This window comes from Elephas maximus, chromosome 1 (genome assembly GCF_024166365.1).
Source record: "Elephas maximus indicus isolate mEleMax1 chromosome 1, mEleMax1 primary haplotype, whole genome shotgun sequence".
In the NCBI taxonomy this organism is placed as follows: Eukaryota; Metazoa; Chordata; class Mammalia; order Proboscidea; family Elephantidae; genus Elephas; species Elephas maximus.
In genome coordinates, this window is record NC_064819.1 from 175,157,104 (window position 1) to 175,181,197 (window position 24,094).

At 41.4% G+C, this 24,094-nt stretch overlaps 1 protein-coding gene across 1 annotated transcript in view; it reads left to right on the forward strand.

Annotated features, from left to right (window-relative positions):
* The window catches only part of LOC126082529 (uncharacterized), a 237,572-nt gene that overhangs the window by 101,085 nt on the left and 112,393 nt on the right, over nucleotides 1-24,094 (forward strand). The window contains 7 exon segments of the mRNA XM_049895073.1: nucleotides 3,644-3,836; nucleotides 5,955-6,082; nucleotides 13,757-13,957; nucleotides 14,902-15,023; nucleotides 17,350-17,578; nucleotides 21,186-21,388; nucleotides 23,641-23,796. Of these exon segments, the coding sequence (XP_049751030.1) occupies nucleotides 3,644-3,836; nucleotides 5,955-6,082; nucleotides 13,757-13,957; nucleotides 14,902-15,023; nucleotides 17,350-17,578; nucleotides 21,186-21,388; nucleotides 23,641-23,796 (1,232 nt within the window).

Sequence of the window (24,094 nt, forward strand, 5' to 3'; positions counted from 1 at the left end):
TATTCTCACCATCCTCACTTCTAAGGAGCATTCTGGTTGTACTTCTTCCAAGATAGATTTGTTCATTCTTTTGGCAGTCCATGGTATATTCAACATTCTTCTCCAACACCACAATTCAAAGGCATCAATCCTTCTTCAGTCTTCCTTATTCATTGTCCAGCTTTTACATGCATTTGAGGCAATTGAAAACACCGTGGCTTGAGTCAGGTGCACGTTAGTTCTCAAGGTGACATCCTTGCTTTTCAACACTTTAAAGAGATCTTTTGCAGCAGATTTGCCCAATGCAATGCATCTTTTGATTTCTTAACTGCTGCTTCCATGGGCGTTGATGGCAGATCCAAGTAAAATGAAATCTTTGACAACTTAAATCTCTTCTCCATTTATCATGATGTTGCTTATCGGTCCAACTGCGAGGGTTTTTGTTTTCTTTATGTTGAGGTGTAATCCATATTGAAGGCTGTGGTCTTTGATCTTCATCAGTAAGTGTTTCAAGTCCTCTTCACGTTCAGCAAGGAGGCTTGTGTCATCTGCATAACACAGGTTGTTAATGAGTCTTCTTCCAATCCTGATGTCTGTTCTTCCTCATATAGTCCAGCTTCTCAGACTGTTTGCTCAGCATACAGATTTAATTGGTATGGTGAAAAGATACAACCCTGATGCACACCTTTCCTGACTTTAAACCATGCAGTATCCACCCATTCTGTTTGAACAACTGCATCTTGACCCATGTACAGATTCCTCATGAGCACAATGAAGTGTTCCGGAATTCCCATTCTACAAAATGTTATCCATAATTTGGTATGATCCACACAGTTGCATGCCTTAGCATAGTCAATAAAACACAGGTAAACATCTTTCTGGTATTCTCTGCTTTCAAGCCAGGATCCATCTGACACCAGCAATGATATCCCTGGTTCCATGTCCTCTTCTAAATCCAGCTTGAATTTCTGCCAGTTACTTGTCAATATACTGCCACAGCTGCTTTTGAATGATCTTCAGCAAAATTTTGCTTGCATGTGATATTAATGACATTGCTCAATAATTTCTGCATTTGGTTGGATCGCCTTTCTTGGGAATTGGCATAAATATGAATCTCTTTCAGTCAGCTGGCCAGGGAGCTGTCTTCCAAATTTCTTGGCATAGACAACTGTGCACTTTGAGCTCTGCATCTATTTGTTGAAAGATCCAATTGGTATTCCATCAGTTCCCAGAGCCTTGTTTTTCGCCAATGCCTTCAGTGCAGCTTGGACTTCTTCCTTTAGTACCATGGGTTCCCGACTATATGTTGCCTCCTGAAATGGTTGAACGTCGACCAATTCTTTTTTGGTATAATGACTCTGTGTATTCTTTCCATCTTCTTTTGATGCTTCCTGCATTGTTTAATATTTTTCCAGTAGAATCCTTCAGTATTGCAACTCGAGGCTTGAATTTTTTCTTCAGTTTTTCAGCTTGAGAAATGCTGAGCATGTTCATCCCTTTTGGTTTTCTGTCTACAGGTCTCAGCACATGACATCATAATACCTTACTTTGTCTTCTCCAGCTGCCCTTGGAAATCTTCTGTTTAGCTCTTTTACTTCATCATTTTTTCCTTTTACTTTTGCTACTCAACATTCAAGGGCAAGTTTCAGAGTCTCTTCTGACATCCATTTAGGTCTTTTCTTTCTTTTTCTCCTGTCTTTTTAATGACCTCTTGCTTTCTTCATGTATTATGTCCTTGACGTCGTTCCACAACTTGTCTGGTCTTTGGTAAAGATTACAGCCTTGGAAACCCTATGGGGCATCTCTATTTTCTCCTGTAAGGTTGCTATGAGTTGGAATAGAATCAACGGCAACAGTTTAAATGGCCTAAAGATGGTAATCTTAGCTATGAACATGCATGGGATCTCTTATGGAAAGAAAGGAGCCCTGGTAGCTCAGTAGTTAAGAGCTCAGCTGCTAACCAAAGGCCAGCAGTTCAAATCCACCAGCCATTCCTTGGAAACCCTGGGGGGCAGTTCTACTCTGTCCTACAGGGTCACTATGAGTCAGAATCGACTTGACAGCAACAGGCAATAGGGAAAGAATATAGTAGGAAAAGATGAGGTCCTAGGACTGGGTCTTGAGTGTTGCCATCATTTAATGACCTGATAGAGGAAAAATATGCCTCACATCATCAGAGAAAGAATGGCTGGGAAGTTTGATGAGATCAAGGAAGCCCTGGAGTCCCAGAAGCCCAGGCAAGAGAGTGAGTCAACAAGTAGGAAGTGCTAAACTGTGTCAAATCTGCTGAGAGATTAGTTAAAATAACTAAAGCAAGTCTGTGGGGTGTGGAGGAAAGGTCTTTGTTGGTCTTAGTGAGAGTGGTTTTGGTGGCTTAATGGGTCCAGATGGGATGGGTTGAGGAGTAGGAGATGACCAAATGGACAGTGAGTATTGACAACAGCTTGGGGAAGTTTGGACCATGTAGGGGAGGAGAGAGATGGGGTGGATCCTGGGAAAAGAAGGGAGAATGTTTTAAAAAGGATGTGAGGATGTTTCAGTTCAATTGCGAAGTATCCGACTGAGAGGAGTTGAATATATAGGTAGTCCCTAACTTACTCTGTCGTAAGTTGATTCTGACTTAAGTCTAATCTCATTTTTTAAAAGTTTCATTATTATTGCCTTTTACTATCAGTATCTTTATAAATCATAACATCGAACATCTGCAAGTGAACATCTGAGAATGATAACATCAGCAAATTACGTGCTACAGCACTGTGTGTAGTACACATTACTAACAAAGTGGTAAGTGCGGTTAGTCGTAACTTGAATATGTCATAAATCGGGGACTATCTGTACAAGAAGAAAAAGGGATGCTTTCTGAGGTGGGAGGGGATGGCATCCGAAGCACGGGGAGACAATGGCCTTAGAGGGGAGTGTCATTTCCTGTCCGTGCAGAAGGAAGGAAGAAAGGAGAGGCATGGGTGGGTGTGTATATGTGAGGCAGAAGTTGAGGGCTTTCAGTTGGGGAGGGCATGGGTTCAGAGACTTCAGGGGAGTAGAGAGGTTTGAAATTATGAGAATTATTATTAGAATGATGCTTTTCAGGGAGCAACAGGTCCTCAGTCACCTAAGAAAAATAAAATTGTGACAAGAGACTGTGCTAATTCATTTGAGAAGTATTTATAGAACTAAAATTAAATGTTTTTAACAGCTAACGTTGTTGAATCCCAAGCACCTTACGTGCATGATTTCACACACTCCCCACAACAACTCTATGATGTCTCCACTGTCCCCAGGATGAAGATGAGGAAACTGAGGCTAAGAATAGCTGAGTGATTTGCCTCAGGTGAGATCCTGGCAGAGCCGGAATCCGAAGCCAACCACTCTGACTCCGGAGTCCAATTTTAACCACTAGCCTGCCTTTTTCTAGTTAATCCTGAGTTAGCCATAAAAGCAAACTAACCAGCTAGTTACTATCTACCTCGGAATCTCTGTGCTCCTTTCCGTGTTCTTTTTAAATATATTTTTTTCTACATGCAGATTTTTATACATCAGAATGCTTACAGTTCCTTGCTGACAGCACACTGTATGGGAGCAGAAGTTTGCTATTTGGTCCATTTTGACTGGCAAAATAAACGTCACCTTTTTCCGGAAATTTCTGGGCTCGACTTTCTTTCTTCAGGTCCACAGTGTGCAATTCCTGGAATTCTCAGAAGTGGAGAACCAGGATGACTACTACAGCACAGGAGCTGGCTATATCCTCACCCAGGACCAGCAAGGAGCATATATCATGTATGATGAAGCCTTGAGTGACCTGAAGGAACTAGAAACAGAACTGCTGCTCCTGGCCAGCCATTACATAGAGAAAGAAAAAAGTAAGAAGGTGAATTTTTACAGAATAAACCAACCAAACAACACTAAGGGCTCTATTTAATACTGCCCTGCTCCAACATAGGAGACCCTGAGTAGTGCAAACAGCTAACTCACTCAACTGCTAACAAAAAGTTTGGAGGTTCAAGTCCATCAGAGGCACCTCAGAAGAAAGACCTGGTGATCTACTTCGGAAAACTCAGTCATTGAGTTTTGGAGCACAATTGTACTCCGACGCCCATGGGTTCACCATGAGTTGGAGTCAACTCAACAGCAATTGGTTTTGGCTATCCAACAGAAAACAGACAGACAGGAGTATCTGAGAAGTCGACAAGCACAGACTCCTCCCTCCCCCGCACCACACCTGGACATACTCACTTTAGAAAAGACACAGTTCTGTTTCCAGCTCAAGTTCCTCCTCTGTTGGGGACTGTGACCTCCCCTTCAGGGCTCAGTTGTAATTTTTGCTCTTGTTTAGACTCTGCTTGTTGCCCAGTAGCATTTCAGCATCACCCACTGGGTGCAGAGAGTGTGGTGCAGGACCCCGAGGGAAGCAAAGTAAGCAAGTGAAGGTCATGATTTTTTTTTTCCCCCTAAATGGCAAAGTCTTGGAAACTCTATGGGGCAGTTCTACTCTGTCCTATAGGGTCGCTATGAATCAGAATCGACTCAACGGCAACAGGTTTTTTTTTTTTAACAGAATTGAAGTGACAAAGGAAGGGCTGGATCCTGAGGAAACTGCGTTTAGAAACACAGACATCTCTAGGTTCCTAATAGGAAACCACCATGATGCAAGAAGATCTGGCTAGGAAAATGCTAGATAAAACCCAGAGGGAGAAATAATTACTCAGGCTAATCAAGTAACCCATAAACTGTACCATCTCTTTCTTTGAGCATCACTTAAATTTACCCAACCTTAGAAATGGGTGAGGTCAAAATATTGCTTTCAAAATAATGTTACAGCATTAGCATTACATTTAGAAAGAACTTAGAGCTTCCAGACGCATTGCAACACCCAAAGGGAAATAAATGCAAAGGTTTATGCTCTTTTGTAATATATGTAGACTTATGATTAAGGTTAATTCATGTTCATATTGTTACAAAGTGCTGCCCCAAGAATATTTATTCGGCAATTAACCTTTCCCAGACAGGATTAATTTAGTATAGGATTGAACTCTTTGTCCTATCTTTACCAAAAATCATTGGTACTTGAATCATGGGATGCAGAGATGGCTTTCAACATTCCCAGGCATTTAATTTCAGCTCTCTGCTTTTATCTTTACTGACTATCCTACATACTAATACATCGTTTCAGTTTATATATAAATTTATAGTGCTATAAACTATTCCCAGATGCTTAGAATTTAATTTATTAAAACACTTAGTAGTCATTTAGCTACATGAGCATCTTTTAGTTGAGCTAGTGATCAAGTCACCCATTGTGAAATGATTTCCCAGCTGCTGCTAGAGAAGCTCCTGATCCGATTTTCTCTCGTTCGGTACCTATCATACACTTGACAATCGTTGAACTCAAACTTTAGCATCTGAAGATCTCTTACCTTCTAATATTTCATTCTGAAGTGGGCCACTTAAAATTTGAAACATGATAATAATGCTGGTAGTGAAAACTAACATAATACAATGAAAAAATATTTCAGCTGAAGAATAACGATGATTGCCTCTATTGCTTTAAGCAAGTAATTAACATAATTAAGGAATATCTTAGAAATGTCTCTTACAAAAATTTTGACTTGGCTCACACACCACCAGTTGAAATGGCAGGTTAAATTGGGTTTGTTGTTAAAACACCAGAGGCATATTTTTAGAGACAAAATGTATGTTTTGCTTTTAAATTATAGATTTGAGAACAACTGCATATTAATGGAATTTTAGTTTTATTTCTAAAGTTAGTCTATAAAACTAAAATTTGAAAGTAAAAACAAAAACCTCTGACTTACAAGTCAACAAGTATGAATTGAGAGCCTGGTCTTTGCAGATAGCTCTTTAGCTAATTCTCAGAAATCCCAGTGACTGGTTTAGTGTTTCCAATCCTGAGATGGAGCTGACAACCTAATAGGAACAGCTTCTTCTATCTCTAATGATTTCCCCACCTTCTCTCCCAGGTCACAAAGAGGGCAGCAAGTCAAGGACCAGCCAGGACTGGGGATGGGCCCACCCAGGTGTGGACAGGTTTGCTGTGCTGTACGATATGTGGACTTGGGAAGCAGCCCTTCTAGAACACAAGCACCAGGTACTTTTGCTTAGAAGGCAAAACTATTCTTTTTTTTTTTTAAACCCAGTGAGTCTTTTAGGGCAGCTTTTAATAAAGCAAATAATTATTTTATCCAAATAACCTCAGATAATTGTAAGGATGTAAATAATAACTTTCATTTTCTTTACTGTGGTTCTTTGTCATAAAAGAGGGTTCCTAGGTAGTACAAATGGTTAATGTGCTTGGCTGCTAACCACAAGGTTGGAGGTTCAAGTTCACCCAGAGGTGCCGCAGAAGAAAAGCCTGGTGATCTACTCTGGAAAACACTATGGAGCACAGTTCTACTCAGGCCCACATGGGGTCACCATGACCTGAAGTTGACTCCACAGCAACTGGACCGGTTACCATTAAAAAAAAAAAAAAAAAAAGGGTCAATAATACTCCTTTGTTTTATAGATACAATGTATTAGACAGCTATATAATCTCAACCTTTCTTACAACGTGTATGTTTTTGAGTGCGTGTCCAGTCATAGGGACAAGCCTCACTTTGTTAAACACGGACTGACTGACCTCATCATGGCCTTTATGCCACATGTGGGTAGGTGGGAGCAGTTGGGCAAGGAGTGCTCAGTCCAACAGTTGCAAAGGTAAATTTAAAGCAATGAAAAAGCAAGTTACTAAATCCCCATAATACCATTAATGGTTCATATTCCAATAACAAAGTGAAGCACTGCAAGTATATCCAGTCTTCTTTTGTATCTTTTGCGTGGATTATTAGTTGATACTCACCAACTGTTGGGAATTTACTCATCAAACATCACATATTTACTCTATACTAGGTAAATATACTGTTCCAGGCATTAGGGACACATAGATAAATATGACAGCATGAGCCCTATATTTAAGGAGTTTACAGTCTATAAAAGTTGGTCCAATTTCTAAGCAAAAATTATAACCCAGTGGCTAACAGCTTACAATTGAGGCACGTACGAAGAACCATGGGGATCCCGCTGGAGGGAGGGAGAGATTTGCCCTGTGGGGGGCTGACAGAGTGGAGGAAATGCTGGGAAGTCTTCCCAGAGGAACAGATAGTTAGCCTTGTCACTAAGAGATGAGTAAGAGGTTACCTGGCTGACAAGGAAAAACATTTAAGCAGAGTAAACAGCATTAGCAATGTCAGCAGGGTATAACATGGGAATGGCCAGTTTGGAGAATGGAAAGTCTGGCAGGACTAGAACTTTCTTCTTTTTTTTTTTTTTGGTGGTGAGGTTGGTTCTCTCAAATTCTTAAGGAGCCCTGGTAGAGTGGTGGTGAAGAGCTTGGCTGCTAACTAAAAGGTCAGCAGTTCAAATCTACTACGTGCTTCTTGGAAACCCTATGGGGTAGTTCTACTCTGGTCCTATAGGTTAGCCTATTGGGTTGCTATGAGTTGGAAATGACCCGACTGCAATGAGTTTGGTTTGGTTTGTTTTGGTTTGGTTACTTTAGGGACAGAGTAGAACTGCCCCATAGGGTGTCAAGGGAGTGGCTGATGGAGTCAAACTACTAACCTTTTGGTTTGCAGCCACAGTTCACCGTAGCTCTTAACCACTGTACAACCAGGGCTCCTTAAAGTAACCATATCGTGTATAAATGCTCATGAAATTAGAGTTGGTGTGAATTTAGGTGGATTAAGGGACTCAGAGAAGCAAGGCATCAATTGTGCTAGCTTCTAAGTGATGTTTGTACCAGCTGCTGATTCTCCCCATGGCACTAAAGCACACATTTTCTTAACTCAAATTTGTATTTGGAGCACTAAAACGATTTTCAAGCCTGATACCTTTGAAAAGCTGTAAAAAAAATTTCTGTGATGTTGTGTCTAGCACGATTTTCTGTTTGGCACCTTCATTTGACCTAAAATACTATTTTCAAAAGATTTTTAAATCCCAGAAATAAAAAAAAGTTGAAGTAAAATTAATATAGACACAGTAAGGCTTGAGGTGATTCATTTTGGCCATTTTCTCCAACATTTGATACTTACCGTCAGTGTGTACCACATACCATTTTGCCGGAGAGCTGGTCTTTGACATACACAGGTGACATTTGAAAACTCCTTAGACAAATACCAGCCTAGAGTTTAAATGGAAATGAGCCACCTAGCAAACAGATAATAAATGGAACCTGTGAGGCAGAATGATCATGCTCCCACCCTTACTGGGAAATAATTCATAATAAAATTATATAAGAGTCCACCTGAGAGCTTCTGCAGGCTGAGGCCAAAGCCTGAAAAAGCCTTATCAATTTAAAAAGGGAGTCACATTTTCTTTCTCAACATCTAGGGTTGTCAGATAAAATATTGCAATATTTGGGACATATTGTAAAAAATTATACCAAAAAATTATCTGTTCATGTGAAATTTAAACTTAAGTGGACATCCTGAATTTTATTTGTTAAATCTGGCAACCCTATCAACAACAAATGTGACCGTGGCAGCTTAGCACAGGCCTCTACAAGCTGGTGTCATCAGCAAGAACCCCCCTCCCGCTAACTCCCTGGAAACTTCCCCTGCCAAAGAATCAAACAATAGGGCCATTTGTACAAAAACAGGTCAAGGCAGTATAAATACTATAAACCAGACCCTGGGATTGTCCTGGCCCAGCTGAAAAGGTTCAAGTTAGCCCAGAATGAATTAGAAGAGTGATTGTTTCTTTCTTAACCTCCCCCTGGGGCTATTGAGTGACACTCTTCTTACTCCTTCTAGTTGCCCCACCTTCCTCTCTGCTTTATCTTTGGCTATTTAATAACTGAATGTTATTCTAGATTAGAGCTCCTGGATGGAACAAGGTCATTTTGATCACCCTGCTTGCTTCATTTTCCCCAGGGCTCACTTAAGTGCAAAAAGATCTTCATCTTCCTTCACCTCACGCAGTGATGTGTCAGTTTCTAACCCTGTGGAGCACCTTCTGGAGTCCCTCTAACCAAAAGGCGCAAATGGCTGAGCATTCAGCTACTAACCAAAAGATTAGCGGTTTGAACCCCCCAGAGGTACCTGTTTCGAAAGGTCACAACATGAAAACCCTATAGAGGGCAGTTCTATTCTGCAGTACTTAGGGTTGCTGTGAGTCAGATTCGATGGTAACTGGTTTGGATTTTGGTTTGGGAGCATCTTCTGTGGTCTGAGCTTTTAGCCTGTTTTGGCATTTTCCTTTTACGTGATAAGGTTGATCCAAAGTCCTTTAGACCAATGTTTTCCAAAAGACATCCCACAAAACTGGATATTAAGTAAAGTACCCCAGGCTCTCCTTGTTGAGGGAGATATTTATTTTCTATTAAATAGGTATTTATTATTTATTAATAAGTCAATATTTGATTCCTAGCCTGCTACTGATTCTTGTGTGTTTGGCCCCATTGGGAACCACGGGAGTGATGATTAGCAAGACCCAGATGTTCCTGGATCTGGTCTAAAGGCTAACATAAAAGCCCAAATCCCCACCTTACTCCCTCTACCAGGTAGAGAGTGAGAGGAGTTACAGAACCAATATCCAGAACAAAATGGTCTTTTCACCACAATCATCAAGTGCACTGCTCAAAGGGAAGAGCCATGTCCTCCAGCTGGGGGAAAGGGAGGGAATCTGCATTTCTAGAAAGTTCCCGGGCAATGCTAGGGACCAATTCTGAGAACCAATAGTAGAGCCAACCCATTGCAGTTGAGTCAATTCCAACTCATAGTGACATTATGAGACAGAGTAGAACTGCCCCATAGGGTTTCCAAGGAGTGGCTGTTAGATTTGAACTTCCAACCTTTTGGTTAGCAGTCGAACTCTTAACCGCTGTGCCACCAGGGCTCCACTAGTACAGCAGCGGTTCTCAAATTTTATCATACGTAAGTCACCTAGGGATCTTGTTAAAATGTAGATTCTGACTCAGTATATCTTGGATAGAAATGCAAATTCTTAGCAGGGGGTTGAACTGGAATGAACCAGTTCAAAAAAAAAAAGTTCAAAGCCCTGGTTAAATCTACTCTCTACACAGCCTCTGGGAGACCTGGTGGTGGAGTGGTTAAGTGCTTGGCTACTAACCAAAAGGTTGGCTGTTCAACCCCACCAGCAGTTACATGGGAGAAAGTCCTGGCAATCTGCTTCTGCAAAGATTACAGCCAAGGAAGCCCTATAGGCAGTTCTACTCTGTCACACAAGGTCACTATGAGTTGGAATCAACTTGATGGCACCTAACAACATTGGTCTCCTTAAGGAGATTCCTTAGTTTGGTAAGATAAAGACTAACCTCTTGCCCTAGAGCCACCAGCAAGTCCGGCATCCCAGCAAACAAAACACACTCTTTCTCTGATGCTTTCTGTTTCTGCAATTAAAAGTATGCTAGGCTGGCAAAACCAAGAAACGAAACCCATTGCCATCGAGTTGATTCCGACTCGTAGTGACCCTGTAGGGCAGAACCAAGAAACGAAACCCATTGCCATCGAGTTGATTCCGACTCGTAGTGACCCTGTAGGGCAGAGTAGAAGTTTCCAAGGAACACCTGGTGGATTTGAACTGCTGACCTTTTGGTTAGCAGCCCAGAGCGCTTAACCACTACACCACCAGGGTTTCTGTGAGGCTGACAGATTGGTAGAAATAGGAACCTCAGCAATTCAGTCCTCACTGCCCATTAAATGTAGTCACATACTGAGGAAGCCTATGACATCTGTGATTTGTGGTGTTTGTGGGGATATGAATACATGTAAGTGCTGAGGTCTTTCAGCGTAAGACTAAAACCCCAAAGTGGGAGCTAGGCAGTGAAGACTGCTTGGGGAGCGACATCCTGAGCAAAAACTCTGAGGGAGGACAGGCCAGATTAGATCAGCAGAGAAAAGAAAGGAATTTGTTCAGCTGTGGGACCAGGGGGAGTTAACAGTTCAGAAGCTTTCAGTCAGGGCTAGTTTATCCATCATAAGATACAGACTCAGTGCTTAGGACTTAAGAGGTTTCTAAGGGCTATTGAAATGTTTGAGGTTTGGGGAAAAAATGTATTACTCCAAAATATGAAAAGGAAATACAAAGTAGATGTCAATAAATGCTTAGTTGCACATCTATAAAATGTAAAATTTTGTTCATGGCCACTTATGGACATTCCTTTACATTTGAAAACAATTTATAGAGCAGGTTTTCTCACTTCTTAAGAATTCCCAAGTATGTACAAAGACTGCCCAGAAATCATAGCCAATCATTAAGTATGTTGCTCATAGCCAAATAAATTCAAAAGCAAAATTATAAATCATTTAATATTTTGCAGGAAAAAAAATAGTGGTCAGGATGTGAATGCATTTTAATACATTTGATATGCTGTGTGGTGAGGTCTCCAACAGTTAAAGTATCAAAGGCCTATGGAGGTCGTAAAACAAAACGGGACAACCAGAACAGAAATAACGAGAATATTCACACATTGCAAAGAATGTAACCAATGCCACTGAACAACTTGTGTAGAAATTGTTGAAGAACTTAAACTACCATGTAAACGTTCACCAAAAGCCCAATAAAATATTATTAAAAACAAAACAAAGCAAGCCTAAAACAATAATTACATTGCTCAGAATTACTAATCTTGCCCTGGGTCTCTGGGATTCCAACCCCTGACCTCTGAAGAGCTTTTGCTGATTAGTGCCATGACTAATTATACACAAATAGAATTTATACAGAGATCAGAAATTCCTTAAGCTCATGGAAAAATGTAAAAGCAAAATAAAGAGCCATCTTTTTCTGAATTCCTATGCTGAGAACCTCTTCAACTGTTAGTATCTGGAAGCTTTCTTTGAGGTTTAGGAAAGAGTTACTAACTCCGAGAAAGCAGAATTTCCACTGGAGTTTTGCACAGGGAAGATTCCTCCGTGTCTAAGAGTTCTATAAACAAGCCATCTTCTAGTGTGGAGTTGGTCTGGGATAAATCACTTCGTATTCAGGGAGGGACTTTCACCCTCACCCTTCCCTTCTACCACACCCATCGTTTACAGGTGAAATTAGGGCAAACTATTAAAAAGACTAAAACAAAAAACCAAACCAGTTGCTGTCAAGTTGATTCTGACTCATGGCAACCCCATGTGTGTCATAGTAGAACTGTGCTCCATAGGGTTTTCAGTGGCTGATTTTTGGGAAATAGATATCCAGGCCTTCCTTCCAAGGTGCCTTGGGCAGGGGATGGGGAGACTTGAACTGCTAACCTTTCCGTTAGACGACATTCTCACACACATCACACCCCAAATAGAGTTTCTAACTTCATTCCCTATAGTTTATACTCACCTTTTTTTTTTTTTTTTAATCTCATTAAGGCAATGCACAGTAGTACAGCTTCTTACTCCAGGACCAACTAACCATTTCCCTGTCAGGGACCAGCATAACCCTGCCATACGGTTTGTCTTCAACATTTGTGTTAAATATCTGACATTAATTATGTTACAAACAAAACACTGACAACAAAGAGCAAAATTTTCACACTGCAGGTGGTGATTTCAAGCATTAGGGCCAGTTTTTTTTTTTTTTTTCCTCACTGTTTCAGTTTTGTTTGTAATTTGTATATCAAAATTTGAAGCTATCTACAGCTTTCCACTTGAAGAAATTTTGTAAATGAGGTCTTAAAAAGGGATATAATCAAATGTGCTTGAGCATCTTTCGATATCTGAACAGGGGACTTCCCAATGCAGGGGGGAATGTGCAGATGGCTACTGGATTGACCCCTGAATCTCACGGCAAACTCCCCGGCACAGGTGACAATAGCTACAGCATGGACCACACCTTGCCTGAATCTAACCAATGACCACAGGTTTCTCAAGGCTAAAAAATGACAGAAACCTGTTCTCACAGTGGAGTTCCTTGTTGTTGTCATCGAGTAGAACTGCTCCAAAAGGTTTTCAATGGCTATGACATTGAGATCTGCAGGCCTTTCTTCAAAGGTGCCTCTAGGTGGATTTGAACTACCGACCTTTCCATTAGAAGCCAAGCGTTTAACTGTTTGAATCACCCAAGTGACCTTTAAAGAGAAAGGGTCAGAAATTTGGCTGAAATGTAGAACAGGGTAGGAGTCCACCTGCCTAGCTTTAGTGATGAAATAAAGTGGAGGATCACAAATGGGTCTGTGGAAAAATGTGTTTGAGATAAATATATCTGATGAAGTGCTTTTGAATGCATTGTCTTGTTGGAGGTAGGTAATTATGTAATCCCTTTTTTATTTGTGGAGAGCAGGGGAAAGGGCCTTGAGTTAGGAGTGGAGTCAAGATGGAAATCCAGGTACTCTGGCTCCAAAGCATGTGTTCTTCCCCCTGTGCCTCCCTAACTCTTTCCGTAGGCTGACTAATTGTCCTGCATTGTATTGGTGTTTCATCTGCACAAGCCAGAGCCAGGTACCCAGAGGTTCGGAGCTGTGTCTTTCCTGATGATGCCCTGGGGTTTTCCAAAGCATGGGGTTGGGGCTTCACCTCCCTTTTCTGGGCCATAGGGCTGCCTTAAGGAGCCCTGGTGGTGCAATGGTTAAACACAAGGCTGCTAACCAAAAGGCTGGCAGTTCAAACTCACCAGCTGCTCGGTGGGAGAAAGAGCTGGTGATCTGCTTCCATAAAGATTACAGCCTAGGAAACCCTATGGGGCAGTTCTACTCTGTCCTGTAGGGTCACTATGAGTCAGAAGCGGCTCCGTGGTACGCAACAATTACAGGGCTGCCTCTGCTCTTAACTATCAACCTTATTTGTAGCTTCTTGACAGTTACTTTGAAGCTTACCAGCACGTGTTGGACCCTGAGGAGAGGTTTGCCTTAGCACAAGTAATCACTGACATCATGCACCGGCGCCCAAGGTTTGATCCCAGCCAACCTTATTTCATTGAAGCCTACAGAGATGATTGCACCTACCTGAGCCTTCACCTGCAGCTGGTGAGGAGCATCCTCAACCAGCACGTGAGTACAGTAGGGCTTAAAAGTTTACGTGTGAGAAAAGGATGAAAAACACGGCCCAGGACTGGAAATAGTCATTGTACATTCAGACCTGGGTTTTCAAGAGCAGTGTGTGCAGCATGTTTATTTGTAAACTCATTTGCATTGTTTCAACCGTAACTATGGTCTTAGGCGCCTGGGTGGTACAAACGATTTGTGATGGACTACTAACCTAAAGGTTAGCAGTTTGAGCCCACTCAGCAGCACTGTGGAAGAAAGGCCTGGTGATCTGCTTCCTTAAAAATTACAGCCAAGAAAGCCCTGTGGAACAGTTCTACTCTGTAACACGTGAGGTCACCATGAGTCAGAATCGACTTGATGGCAATGGTTTTGGGGTTTGGAAAGGACGGTTTCCAACACTAGTTACATTTAAAGGTTCATGGGGAATTGACAACCTCAGTTTTCACTAGATCATAGAGCTTATCGGTAGTGAAAGAAGGACTAAAGATAGACCTTTTCAAAACATGAACGTATAAAATTGTGTTTATTATTTTTTTTTAATTTATGACTTTTTAGGACGTTGAAGGAAACAGTCACATTGTATGTGGTCTGGGGAAAAGCTAGTGGCAGGAAGTAAGCAGAAGCCAGCGGACTGTTGTAGTATACTTACCCTCAGCCTGGTTGGAGTTTTTTCCAAGTAGTCAATTATCTGATAGAAAGAAGTTTCCTTTTGCATCTTAAAATTGTCTAAAGATTGTTGCCTTTTCTTTCTTTGGCTGACCCTTGGCTCAGGCTGAGAGACCAGCATGTCTGATTGCTAGTGGATCCCCAAAACAATGTCTGGGTAAAAATTAGTCAACTCATGAAGAGAAGCAAAGGGGGCATGTTCTTCTCATGCCAAGACTCATTATTCATGTCTATGGGAAAGTTGAACTTTTCTAATTTTAACTTTCATGCTACATTTCTAGATAGAGTGTCAGCGGGAATACGTCCAGAGGCTTTGGCAAGAAGGGTGCTCAGATGATAGCAATAAATTCGGACTTCCCCTTAACATAATTTGCAAGCAACTTATTTCCATCAACAATAGCAGGTAAGTTGATGTTGGTTTTAGGTATTTTACATTTAGTCTTCTAGATACATTAAGGATATAGTGTGTTAAGTGTTGTAAATACTAAAAAGCACCTCTCAAGTATTTGGGGAAGTAAAAGCCACGGAAGAGGGATTCATATATGTAACATCTGTTTGCTTTCTGAGTAATAAAGAGTACCAGTATCAATACCAGTTGACATAGTCAATTCCGACTCATAGTGACCCCATATGTGTCAGAATAGAAACCGTGCTCTATAGGGTTTTCAATGGCTGATTTTCAGAAGTAAATCACCAGGCCTTTCTCTTGAAGCACCTTTGGTGGCCTCAAACTGCCAACCTTTCAGTTAGCACTTGAGCACATTAACCATTTGCTCCTAATTTAATGAAGAGTAAAAATCAAAACCAAACCCATTGCTGTCAAGTTGGTTTAGACTCATGGCAACCCTATAGGATGGAGTAGAACTTCCCCATAGGGTTTCCAAGAAGTGGCTGGTGGATTCAAACTGCTGAGTAGAGGTCTAGAATTTAAACTTAGGCCACTGGGAGCAGAATCTTCATTTCCTTGAGCAATCCTAAAAACAAGCATTTGCTCTTGAAACACTGCCAGAAGATTTAATCAGACGTGCCACACAAGTCCACAAAACTTTTTCTCAAAAAGACGTTTCTTTATTCCAGCAAGTGTCACCAAAGAGGTTTCTGCAAACTCACTGTAGAAAAAACCCCATGTGGCCCCTACCCCTTTAAGGAGCAGTGAAATTTCCTGAGAACACTTAGAGAGGATACATACTTTAAGTCACTCGTTGACATGCAGCATGACCTTCCCCCCATTCCATTTCAGCTTTTGAGGGTACAGGGAAGTAGGAAGCTGGGTGACAGGCCCCTGGATGGTCTGTGGAGCTCAAGATCACAATCTCTCTTCAGTTGCCGTCCAATCAATTCCGACTCATGGCAACCCCATGTGTATCAGAGTAGAATTGTTCTCCATAGGTTTTGCAATGGCGGGTTTTTTGGAAGTAGATTTTCAGGCCTTTCTTCCAAGGTTCCTCTGGGTGGACTTGAACCTGTAACCTTTTGGTTAGCAGCCAAGTGCATGAACTCTTTACACCAGCCAAGGACAATCTCTCTATCCCCTCCTAAATGGGTGTCTAGCCTCTTTCAATATCCAACAAATGTTTGTATGTTCCAGGCACTGTGTTAGGCACTAGGGACACCACAAATGTGAACAATAGAGGCATGGCCCTATGCTCCTGTGGTGTGGCCAGTCCAGCTGTAAAGGCAGACTTTCAATTAAAAAAATCACTGTAGTGTGCTATGGGATCATGCTTGGAATGGGTAGAGTGCCATGGGAGCACATAGCTGAGATTCTAACCTCTTGAGAAAGTCCTGGGAGTTCCAGGCACAAAACTCGACATTTTCTCCATTGACCTTTCTCAGGACTGATTTCTTCACTGCAATAAGCTTGAGACATCAGCTGTGTGTGTCTGTGTGTGTCTGTGTGTTTCTGTGTGTCTGTGTGGCTTGCTATGGCAAGAGTCTACAGTACAGGAAATGGTTTTTGGCAGAGCATGTTAGAGCTATATGGATACTAAGACCTGTCAGAAAAGTCTCAAAAGCAAATGTTATTTGATTGATGAGATTCCTTCCCAGATTTAACGTGGTATTTTAAGACCCAGGACTAAGAAATATCCCCCTTGCATAGATTTAAAGAGATATAGTTATGTTTTTCAGTTCCATGCCCTTGACTTGTGCTGTAGCCTTTATTTCCAAAGGAATAACCCACAGACAAGCATTTTATGGTTTCTGGTCTCACCTATTTATAAAATATACCATCCTTACAGCAAACATGAGTGATTCCAGCAGTGGTGTACAGAATTTAAAAATTGTCTTTATCCATTATTAACATTTTGAGGGAAAAAATTTAAAAATTCAGGTGAAAAATAGAAATGAATAGCCGTGGAAATTATTTCTTGCTTTTATGTTTAATCATGTTTAATTTATTTTGTTTTCAAATATTTGACTTAATGTCAGTAACTGAAATGTTGACAGGTTTGCTGTATATAATTTGAATCTTACTCTTATTGGGCTTTTAGAATATATTATGTCTTCCAATTTCAGACGGGTCCATGTTAAAGCAAAGAGCATGTGTGTAGCCCAGCTGGGTTCCCTGGATGGCCTTGGAGGTCCCTTTCAGCTCCTAGTTTCTTAGAATGCTCTGGATCATAGGAGCTGTTTTTATTGGTCTTTAAAAATATAAAATTCAAATCTCTTTGGAAACAGATTAATTTTTCACAGTGTAAAATTGTTGTTAAACTTTTCTTTTCTTCAAGCCCAGCATTGAAAAACATTTATCTGCTGGAATTCCACCCTTCACTCGGCCTGGCATCGCTTATTCCCAAAGCCCTCGAGCATCTCCTCCAGGAGTCCCGAGGCACATGCAGACCCGCATCGGCCAGCCGTCTCGCCCAGCTGGAGAATCGCGTGCTTCAGCTAGCCCTGGATGTGTGGCTCACCCCAGCCAAGCCCGAGTCCTGGTACAGCGCACAGCTCCAGAAAGATGTAGGTTCTTGCTCTTCGAAGGGGGTAGTTGGGCCCTCGGTAATGGGAATATTCCCCCCAGATGTTACTATTTAGCTTTGTTTTTCTGTTTGGCTCTATTTCCCTCTGTTTGGTCAGAGACAGATCATAGTCATAGGCCTTGCCAACATTTTTATGTGACTTTTTGGGGGTCAGTTTATAGTTTATAAGGATAACTGCTACCATTAAAATTAAAATGGGGACGTACATAGGTGTGTGGAAAATGTCTTCTTAATTTTATGTTTTAACAATATAAACCCATTGCCGTTGAGTCAATTCTATACATTTTTAAAATTAAAATACGTGAGTTTTGTGTCATCCTCCCCCCCCCCCCGCCCCCGAATGTTTCTAAAGTTTACTCTTTTTTGTCTCAAGATGAGATCTGATGCAGGAGAGGAAAGACTGGGTGAGGAGTCAGGGACCTGAACTCAAGTTCAACCTGACCATTAACTCTCTGTGTGACTCTGAGCAAGTCTCTTAGCCTCTCTGAGCCTCACTTTCCTTTCTGTAAAATTATGTTTGTGTATTTGTGGGGAGGTGAGCTCCATGATCTCTAAAGCCCCTTTCATCTCTAATGGTCTATGATTTGAACTGTGGCCTGGTGATATCTATGATGTTGGTAATTGGATTTTAACTCTTTTCTTTTTCTGTTAAGGCTCTCATAACTGAGCTTGGGTTTCCATTTTGACCTTACTCTGTTTGGGCACTTGCGTCTGACTGAGGACCTTTCAAAGGTCCTAGCTGTCCAAAGATACCTCATCTATGGGTCTGCTTCAGCCTCCTGCTCCCTCTTGCCCAAACTAAAATTTTATTTTAAATTGATCAAAATAATCTAAAATTAGGGAATTTTAACAAAAATGGAAAAAAAAAAAAAAAGATCCTTACTGGAACCATTCAAATGCTTTTGTTATTTTTATTACTTTCCTGAATTCAATTATTTTTATGTATGGTTTACATAGTTATAATTGTATCTTTTGTACATTGTTATCTCCTGTTTTTTTCAGTTAACATTATATCAAAGGTTTTTTTTTTTTTCTTTCCATATTGCTACCCGGCCCTTGTACTTAGCTTTATGACAGCATAATCGCCTTAACTGGTGAATCATAACTTATCTAACCATTTCTCTCTTGATGGACACTAAAGTGGTTTCCAATTTTTCATTATTATTAAAAATGCTATAAGGTACATTTTTATGCTTGCAAATTTTTCCATATTTTGAATTACTTCCTTTTGATACGTACTTGGAAGTGAAGTTGCTGAAACAAATTTTAAGGTCTTTCGATACATATTGACAGAATGCTTTCTAAAAGAGTTGTGCCAGTTATAAAGCCGTCAATCATGTATAAGAATATCAGTTTTGCTACACCATCCTATATTAGGTACAAGCATACAATGTATGTGCTAATATACACACATACATGAAAGGTGGCATTCTGCTGTTGTTTTCATTTGCATTTCTTTGCTCTTTATTGAGATTAAATAGTCTTCCAAATGTTTTGTCACTAGTGTATTTTGTATAGGTTTTCTGTTCTTTCCCTTTGTTTCTTTCTCTGTTGGATTCTTAATGCTATTTGTATCCACTTACATAAGCTCTTCTTAAATTAAAAAAAAATTCTCTAATGGTTAATAATAATAATTAATTATTATTCTTTTTGAAATGTGTTCAAATTTGGACCTAAAACTCAAAACCGAATCCACTTCCATCAAGTTGATTCTGACTTATAATGACTCTACAGGACAGAGTAGAACTGCCCCTTGGGTTTCCAAGGCTGTAAATGTTTACTGCAGTAGACTGCCATGTCCTTCTCCTGTGGAGCGACTGGTGGATTCCAACCACCGACTTTTCAGTTAGCAGCCAATTGCTTTAACCCTGTGCCACAAAAAACCTGTTGCTGTTGAGTTGATTCTGACTCATGGTGACCCTACAGGACATAGTAGAACTGTACCAGAGAGTGGCTGATGCATTCGAACTGCCAACTTTTTGGTTAGCAGTCGAACTCTTAACCACTGTGCCATCAGGGCTTCTAAATTTGGACCTAGAAATGATAAATATTCAGATTAACCTTTTTGTGTTAGGTCAGAAAATGGGGGAGATATTGCCTCCAGAATGGATACAGGAATTAGTTAAATAGATCTCTTTGTTATACTTTAGAAGACATTAAGAACCTAGAAATGGCAATCTTAGGTAAACAAGTCCCTTGGTAGGTAGGTGGACAGATAAGGGTGCTTCTGCACCCTTGGGGACCGAGCCACAAAAGGCAGATTAGAGGTCCCCCGAAATGAGTCATTGCTGGGGATGGTATCTTGTTGTTGGGTATTGTCAAGTAAATTCCTACTCATGGTAACCCCATGTGACAGAGTAGAACTGCTCCATAGGGTTTTCTTGGCTGTAATCTTTAAGTTGCAGATCACCAGGCCTTTCTCCAGAGAACCCGCTGGGTATGTTTGAACCACCAACTTTTCAGTTAACAGCCAAGCACTTAACCATTGCGGCACCAGGCCTCCTTCAGTAGTATTTAGAGGGTAGCAAAGATTCTCAAGCTGAGGAACTCACAGAGACAGGAGGAAGGTGTTAAAGGACAATGTTGTTACTTTACAAATTGCCCAGGGCCGGCTCTGAGTGGAGCAATGCCTTCACAGCATTCCTCCACTCAGAGCCGGCCTGGGTTAAAAAAAATAACAAACCCGTTGCCATTGAATTGATTCCAACTCATAGTGACCCTATAAGACAGAGTAGAACTGCCCCGTAAGGTTTCCAAGGAGTGGTTGGTTGAATTGAACTGCCTACTTTTTGGTTAGCAGCCGAGCTCTTAACCAGTGTGCCACCAGGGCTCCAACTTTGGGTTTAAACCAAAAAACCAAACCCACTGCCGTCAAGTCAATTCCAACTCACAGCGACCCTATAGGACAGGGTACAACTGCCCCACAGAGTTTCCAAGGAGCACCTGGAGGATTCGAACTGCCAACCTCTTGGTTAACAGTCATAGCACTTAACCACTACACCACCAGGGTTTCCTAAATTTATTCTTGGTACTGCTGTGTGACCTCGAGAATTTTCAGATCCCTCATTGGTAAAGTGGGAATAGTATCTGTCATGCCTACTTCATGGGGATCTTGTGAAAATAAAAATGAGTCAACATATGAAATTTTAAAACTGCAATTCCAGGGGTTTATAAGAAATTATTATTATTATTAGCCACCAAAATACTTTAAAAAATATCAAGAACTCATTTCCATTCATGTTGCCTCTATCATTTCTATTCTTTTCTTTATCTTGCCTGGAAACATTTATGATGATGATAACAGCAAATACTATCTACCAGGCATTTTTGCATATATTAACTCATTTAACCCTCACAACAATTCTACTAGGTAGGTACTTTCTTTATTTCCATTTTACAGATGAGAAAACTGAGATATGGAGAAGTTGAGTAAACTGCCCAACCTCTCACAGCTTGTAAGTGGCAGAGCTAGGGCTTGAGCCCAGGCAATCTGGATACAGAGCCTTGCCGCTGACAGTATTTTTTATATATATATTTCTTTTTTTTCCCCCCTTGTATGTTTGAAAATGTACTTTGTTTTCTTTCAGTTGTTTTCAGCTAAAATAATGGGAGATCCCTTTCTTGTGGTGGAGCTAGGCCTGCTTGCATTCAAGTCTGCAGCAGATGAAGGACAGAAGCAAGGCCAAGATTCTCATGTGCTGCTCCTGGAGACCTTTTCCAAACTTCTGGAACTATTGACCCTCCGCCATCGGCTGATAGAAATGAGTCTGGAGAGTGCACACTTAGCTCGGTCAGTAGGGGAACTGAGGACCCCGGCGGAGGATAAGCTCTGCGGCAGGACCTGGGTGTAACAGACCACAGGTCTCCTGTGTACAAGCCTTGCCCGTGACCTTTCTAAATGGCTAAAGTGATCGCCTCGCTCCCTTGCTTCTTCTCTCCTTCTGGCCTCCCTGACCACTCCACAAGGCTAGGTCCTCCTATTAGCACCTGGGCTTCCACTCCATTCATCTCACTTCCTTCTAATTATATGCTTATTATTGGCTTATGGTTTTTCTGCTAGTATGAGTGCCCAGCCTGCCAAAGCCCGGTCCACGTTGATTACTGTGATACCCCTTCAGCTACTCTGGGGCCTGGCCCACGCCAGGCACTCAGTGAGTAATTGGTTGAATTTGCTCTTGAAAGTAATGGAGTTCAGTAGCAGAGTGGAAGCAGCATAGGTCCTGGAGAAAGGAGAGAGGTGAGTCAATGAAAGCATCCAGTTCTGACAGAGGTAGAGAAGGCTCAGCAGGTAGAAGAGGAAAAAGATAAATGAGCTATGTTTTTGGTATAAGTGTGAGGTGGTGGTAAGACACCCAAGTGGATATGTTCAGTAAGAAGCTAAAAATATGGAGCTAGAGGATTCACTGCAAACACATATGAGTGCTATTGGGCTCTGGTCCCCAAGAGAGGCCCCGTAGACACAAAGAATCTGATCATTCATCACCCACAATTGTCGAAGGCCTGCTGTGGCCTGAGTTGTACTGGGGACTTCACATGTGTTATTTCATCTCATTCTCAAAATACCCAATATTTTACCAGGGAGGAAATAGAGGCTCAGAGAAGTTAAGTAATTTGCCCAAGATCACATAACTAGAAAGTAGTAGAAGCAGAACTCAAACCATTAGCTAAGATACCACTAATCTCTCTGACACTGCCTCTCCATGATTCATGATCCTTGCTCTCAAAGCGCTCACACAAAAATTACACATAATATAGTACAATAATAATATTCTATCACATGAACAAAATACTCTGGGGGCACAGAGAAGGGAATGTTTCATTCTTTCTAAGTGCGTCAGGGAAAGCTTCATAGAAGAGGTGCCATCTGAGCTCAGCCTTAATGTGCCAACTTCTCAGGGTGGAGAAATGGGTTAGAGTGGGGGTAAGGGGGAGAAGAAGGCACTCTGGACATGTAAGGCTGATATATACCACCTGACTGTCAGTTTATCATACTCTAGTGGCTTATGGGCTGCTATGATGCTAGAAGCTATGCCACTGGTATTTCAAATACCAGCAGAGTCACCCATGGTGGACAGGTTTCAGTGGAGCTTCTAGACTAAGGCAGACTAGCAAGAAAGGCCTGGAAATCTACTTCCAGAAATTAGTCAGTGAAAACCATATGGATCACAACAGAATATTGTCCAATATAGTGCTAGAAGATGAGCCGCCTAGGTTGGAAAGCACTACACAATGGACTCAAACATATCAATGATTATGAAGATGGCGCAGGACTGGGCAACATTTTGTTCTGTTATACATAAGGTCACCATGAGTCAGAGCTGACTTGACAGCAAGTAACAACAACAAAGGCTGAGATGCTAGAAGGACAGTTGAATGGAGCCATGTTACACATAGTAAATAGGCAGATCTGAAGTTCAGTTAGGATATTGACAGGGTCACAGATTCTTACATGGGGGAGTGACCCTTAGGGCCTGGGACTAGACAGACTCTCCAAGGAGAAGATGTAGAAGATAAGAAGAGGACTAAGTTTAGAACCCCAGGAAACACCAGGATTTGACGATAAGGAGGAGGAGAGCCAGCAAAGACAAGAGGGAGTGGTCATGAGGCAGGAACAAACCCAGGAGAATGGGAATCCTGGATCCAGGAGGACAAAGACATTCTTCAGGGAGAGGACAACTAACAGTGCTGCTGACTGCTGGCAGGAGGGCAGCGTGAGAAGCTGCAATAAGATGGTGAACATTGTGTTAAGGGCAATATTGGTGACCTCAGGGAGGGCTATGAGGACAGAAGCCGGTATGCGGGAAATGAAAATTAAGAAAGTGTGCAAGCGTACCTTCTACTTTAATTACTACTTTTGCTTGTCATAGCATAGAGCGTGACTTGTTTACTTCACACAGTGCTTGGCTTACCTTTTGTGTTTTGGCTTTACCTCTTGTACATATTCAGGTGTTTTTGTTTTCTCACTACACACTTTCCTTTTAGGAGGAAAGACTAGCAAATGTTTTCTACTCCCCCCCCCCCCCCCCCCCCCCCCGCTTTTAGGCTGTATAAGGAATTGGCATGGGAGATGGGTTTTGAAGAGTTCCATTTGTACCTGAGACCTGTTCATTTTGAATTTGCATCACATAAGGAGAAGGCAGACCAACCACCTCCCATCTTTATTACTTCTCTGCTGGAGGACAGTGATCGGGTAGACAGGTGAGCCTTGAGAGGGTCAAGGTAAAGGTCATGTAATGGCCAAATGAATGATTAGTGAAAAATAATTTCTGTCACCATTGGACGTGCAAATGCAATTGCATTTCTAAATTCTCTCCCTTACAATTTATCTGCCATGATTTCAATTTTTTCATTTTCTTTCTCTTTTAATAAGAGGGAAAAAATAAGATCTCAGTCAAGGGGGATAATTAGCTTTAGAAACACTGAGTAACTGAAAAATGAAAGAACCTGGTCAGGGAGCTCAAATGAGATGAAATCACAGGCTTAGCTGCTACCTGAG